Source organism: Phalacrocorax aristotelis, chromosome 26 (assembly GCF_949628215.1).
Source record: "Phalacrocorax aristotelis chromosome 26, bGulAri2.1, whole genome shotgun sequence".
In the NCBI taxonomy this organism is placed as follows: domain Eukaryota; kingdom Metazoa; phylum Chordata; class Aves; order Suliformes; family Phalacrocoracidae; genus Phalacrocorax; species Phalacrocorax aristotelis.
In genome coordinates this window covers 198,523-202,870 of record NC_134301.1, presented here as the reverse complement: position 1 = coordinate 202,870, position 4,348 = coordinate 198,523, and the positions used below count along the sequence as shown (strand labels likewise).

General features: G+C 51.6%; 1 protein-coding gene across 1 annotated transcript; it reads right to left on the bottom strand.

Annotated features, from left to right (window-relative positions):
• Positions 1 to 4,083, bottom strand: LOC142048517 (keratin, type II cytoskeletal cochleal-like). The gene is made up of 9 exons (XM_075075514.1): positions 3,643 to 4,083; positions 2,927 to 3,135; positions 2,365 to 2,425; positions 2,004 to 2,099; positions 1,586 to 1,750; positions 1,304 to 1,429; positions 648 to 868; positions 309 to 343; positions 1 to 209 (listed from the first exon to the last, which is right to left on the bottom strand). Exons 1-9 carry the CDS (start codon positions 4,081 to 4,083, stop codon positions 1 to 3), a joined length of 1,563 nt encoding a protein of 520 aa, XP_074931615.1.
• Between the last annotated feature and the right edge of the window lie 265 nt (positions 4,084 to 4,348).

Genomic DNA, 4,348 nt, shown 5'->3' with positions numbered 1-4,348 from the left:
TTACATGTTGCTCCTGGCTGACTTGGTCATGGACACCGCCTTCGCATGGGAGCTCCTCGTGCTGCTGGTCGCACCATCCCGGCAGCTCACGGCTGTGCCGCAGACCCCCACGCTGCTGCTCCGGCATGCCTTTCTGTTGGCTGATGTGTGGGCACTTGCAAAGCCGGGCTCTGGGCCGTAGGTGAGACCTCCCTGCGAATGGCAGACAGCTGCAAAAGGCAGAGCAAAGCTGAGTTTCAGCTTAGGGAATTCCCTGGAGAAAAGGCAGAAGATGCCTGAGGTTGGTGAAGGTGAATACTCCAACTTACGGAGGTTGACAGGGAAGCCTTCTTTTGCACAGAGCCTGTGGGAATGGGAAAAGGTTGCACATTATCAATCTATCTTCAAAAGCAAAGCCCTTTAGCCTCAAACGTGAGCCTGACCCTCTCTAGCCTGTCTCTCTCTGTTGGGAGGCAGTAGGACTGGCTGTTTGGGTGGGTTTGCACTGGTGGAGGTCTATTACAACTGCTAGGAAGAACTCACCTGCATTAGGACCGCGTAGATGATTTGCAGCATGGTAGCTCCAAAACAGCACTGGCCGGTTGCTTTTCCTTTCAACACACTCATCTAAAGTAACTTGTGCAGCCCTGCTAGGCTCTGTCACCCACCTGCTCTCCTCGCCCTCCAGCAGCTTCCTGTAGGTGACGATCTCGATGTCCAGGGCCAGCTTGACGTTCATGAGCTCTTGGCACTTGTGGAGCTGCTGGGCCAGCTCTGCCTTGTTCTGCTGCAGGGCTGTCTCCAGCTCAGAGAGTTTGTGCCTCACATCCTTGACGGCCTTTTCCCCACGCTGCTCAGCGTCGGCCACGGCGGCTTCCAGCTTGGAGCACTGCAAGGAGCGAGACACGGTCAGTCTTAGTTGTCTCTTGCTATCTTCAAATGTAATGCAGTATTAAGAGATGGGTTTAAAGTCTGGCTGTGCATTCAGCCCAGCACTAAGGTGGACATGTGTTCCCTTCTGGCAGGGGTTTGAGGGAGCTGGACATGCAGTTTCAGTGCTCCCTCGTGTTGCTCGCAGGGGATGGGATGCTGTAGCCATGTCTGCCTTCAGGTACTGCATGAGTTGGGCTTTACTGCCGCCCGAGTTGGGCTTTACTGCCGCCCGAGTTGGGCTTTACTGCCGCCCGAGTTGGAGCAGCAGAGTCCCAGCTCATGAACACCCTTTGCAAGGTGCTACAGCACTGTTTTATTTAGTTGCGGGAGCTCGCAGGAGCAGCAATTCACTCTCTGCCGTGCTGAAACAACCAGACATGGCTGTGCTCACCTGGTCCTTGGTGCTCCTGACTTCTCCGTTCAGTCTCTGGACTATCCGTGTCAGCTCAGCTACCTTGTTTTTTGTCTCTCGCAGGCTGTCAGCATTTCTGCCTGCAGTGACTCGCAGACCCTCAAACTAAAAAAGCCCAAACGAGATAGTTGCATATCCCCAAAACACATGCTTTGAGTTAAATCAGAGCAAATCAGGAGAGTGGGGAGTGTTTCTTTGGATCTGAAGTTGGTCTGAAGAGAGAAACTGCGCCCAGACTCTCCCTCTGCCAGGTTTTCTCACCTTGCTTTCATACCAGGCCTGTGCCTCTGCCCGGCTCCTGCGGGCAACGTCCTTGTACTGAGCCTTGATGTCCGTGATGATGCCATCTAAGTCGAGATCTCGGCTATTGTCCATCTGCATGACCACCGAAGTATCTGAGATCTGGGCCCGCAGCTGGCGGGTTTCCTGGTGGTGACATGGAGTTGAGCTGGTCAGAGATGCTGGTCCTGCTGTGCTCCGAGTCCAGGCTCAAGCTGATGCAGCTCTGTCCCCCCTTTGCAGTGACCACGCAGAGGTGAATTGCCACGTCTCAGCACTCACCGCAAGCGATGACCGCTGCCCCGCGTTACCCCCTTTTCCCCCGTCCTTTGGGATAAGCCACTTCAAAATCCAGCTGGGAAATACAAATGATGGGTGGAGCAATAGGGAGGCTTCTTACCTCTTTGTAGAACGTTCTCAGGAATTCAGCCTCTTCTTTCAGGCTTTCCACTTTGGCCTCCAGCTCTGCTTTGTTTAAGACAAAACAGTCCGCGTCCTGGAGACGCAGTGGGGATAGAAGAAGGAAGTTTGTTAGCGAGAGCAGACTCAGGGCTACCCTTGGGGTGAGGGACTTTCAGTGCTGGTACTGTGACCGTGCGCCAGCTCCCAATTACACAGTTGCTGCTGATTTGAGTTCAAGCAAACCCAAGCACCAGCTCCTGCTTGTACTTGTTTTATGCGCTCCTTTTGGGAAATAAATCACCGCGTGCGCCCCAAAGACCTGAACCCAGAGAGGAGAGTTCAAACAGCCCCTTGCTCACCTTCTTCAGGGCAATAAACTCGCCCTCGGTGCACGTCCGCTGGCTGCATTCGTCCTTGTACCTGCGTGGGAAAATGGGAGATTTTTGTTTGAGTTCAGCGCAATTACATCTCTCTCTTTTTCTGCAGGCCTTCTTTCAAGAAGACAAACTCCTCATTTTTTTTCCTTCTCCCCAAACAATGCTTTGGGATGCTTTGGTCTTGTTTCGTAGCCCATGGGAAAGCAAACGTGTTTTCAGAGAGGTTTCTGTGTCTTTTCAGATTTGCAGCAGAACTGTTTTCGTTTGACCTCTGCAACAGCAAATAGCTGCTGAACTTTTCCAAGTGTTAATTCCTTGAATTAGGAAGGAGAGAAAGAGAACCTGAAGAGGGACATGCGCCCTTTCCTCCATCTCTCTGTAAATTGGGACCTACTGAGGTCCTGGTAGATCTCTCCATCTACCTACTAGTTCTCTGGGAACCATTTACTACCATGAGAAGTTCACGGTCTCTGCCTGTTTTACAGATCTGAAACATAATTTTGAGCCCCTGCGCTCACATTTCTCTGGTTTTTTTTTTACTTACATTTTCTTGTTGGTTTCCAAAATCTGCTGTGCTGCTTTAAGGTCTGTTTCTAACTGGGCTTTGTTGCATCCTAGTGCTTCCAGTTGCTTCTTCAGGTTACCGATATAAGCCTCTAACATGGGCATAATGGTATTCTTGCAGTGTTTTTGACCCTGCAGAAAGCTCCACTTGGTCTCCAGAGCCTTGTTCTGCTGTTCCAGGAATCGAACCTGAATCCCAGAAAACAAAATAGGAAACAAGATGAGGGTTAAGGGCTTGTGAGAGGCGGTGTCCATGCAACAGCAGTGAAATGTGTGTTCCTGCTCTTGGTACGTGTGAATGCAGCATTTCCTAATGCGATGTGCTTTTGAGCATAACTGTTTCTAGGCCACCGATGTGGAAACGCACAAAGATCTAAGCACTTCTAGAAAGGAGAGGTTTGCAGTAAATCAGGCCTGTGCGGAGAGGAGTGGGAAGGAACTGGAAGGCTGATGAAACTGGTTTTAGCTTGTTCCCTCCCTGCAGTCAGGCCTAGAGATCAGATCAATAGTGCCTGTACACTAAAGCTTCCCCAGTGGCTCATAAACACCTTGGTGCTCAACTGGCACCCGTAGGCAAGTTGCCCTCAATGTCCAAAATGAGTTGTCTTACAAGGATTTCATGCCCTCTCCCTGGTGGGCGCCTCACTTGGACTCTAGTGCCTGCAAGTTGGAGCTGAGGAGGGGTTCCCAGCTCACCTTGTCAATGAAGGAAGCAAATTTGCTGTTGAGGGTCTTGATCTGCTCCTTCTCTTGGTACTTCACCGTTTGCACGTTGGGGTCGAGTTCCAGTCTGAGTGGTTGGAGCAGCTGCTCGTTGATGGTGATGGGTGTGATGGAGCATGGCCTGGAGACTCCGTGAACCCTGTAGCCAAAGCCAGCGCCTCTGAACCCTGTGCCAGCTGTACCAAAGCCATATCCACGTCTTGGAGGAGGACGTTTTCCAACAGATATTCTGGGCCTGGAGAATGCCACGCCATCAAGACTTCTGCTGCTGAAATGACCCAAACCACAGTAGCCCATGCCACCACCCCAGTGACACGAGGCAGCGCTGAAACTGCATCGATTCCTGGGAAAAGCGGCAGAGGAAGAGCTGAAATTCCTGACAGCGCAGCTGGTGCTGTGGGAGCAGCAGGACATGGTTGCTAGTGGGAGAGGGACTGGTGCAGGCGATGTGCTGGGAGCAGATCGCAGGGCGCCGTTCCCTCTGACCACAGTGGAGCACCTTCTTCCTTTTATTTGTGTGGAAAATGGGGCGAGGCTGCATGAAACTTCCACAAAATGTTTGTGATGCAAAGAATGTGAACTACTTAGCATATATTGTGCTTACCAGCGGAGAAAGCAGCAGCATATTTGCCCCATTTACCAGCGGAGAAAGCAGCAGCATATTTGCCCCATAAAGGTT

Bases quoted from the DNA above. Each gene is read 5' to 3' on its own strand.
- LOC142048517 (XM_075075514.1), bottom strand. From the start codon at position 4,083: ATGTCCTGCTGCTCCCACAGCACCAGCTGCGCTGTCAGGAATTTCAGC. The intron at 2,100-2,364 runs GTGAGCAAGGGG...CTGCGTCTCCAG, and splicing joins AGTTTATTGCCCTGAAGAAG to GACGCGGACTGTTTTGTCTT. The intron at 1,751-2,003 runs GTAAGAAGCCTC...TGTCACCACCAG, and splicing joins TGAGAACGTTCTACAAAGAG to GAAACCCGCCAGCTGCGGGC.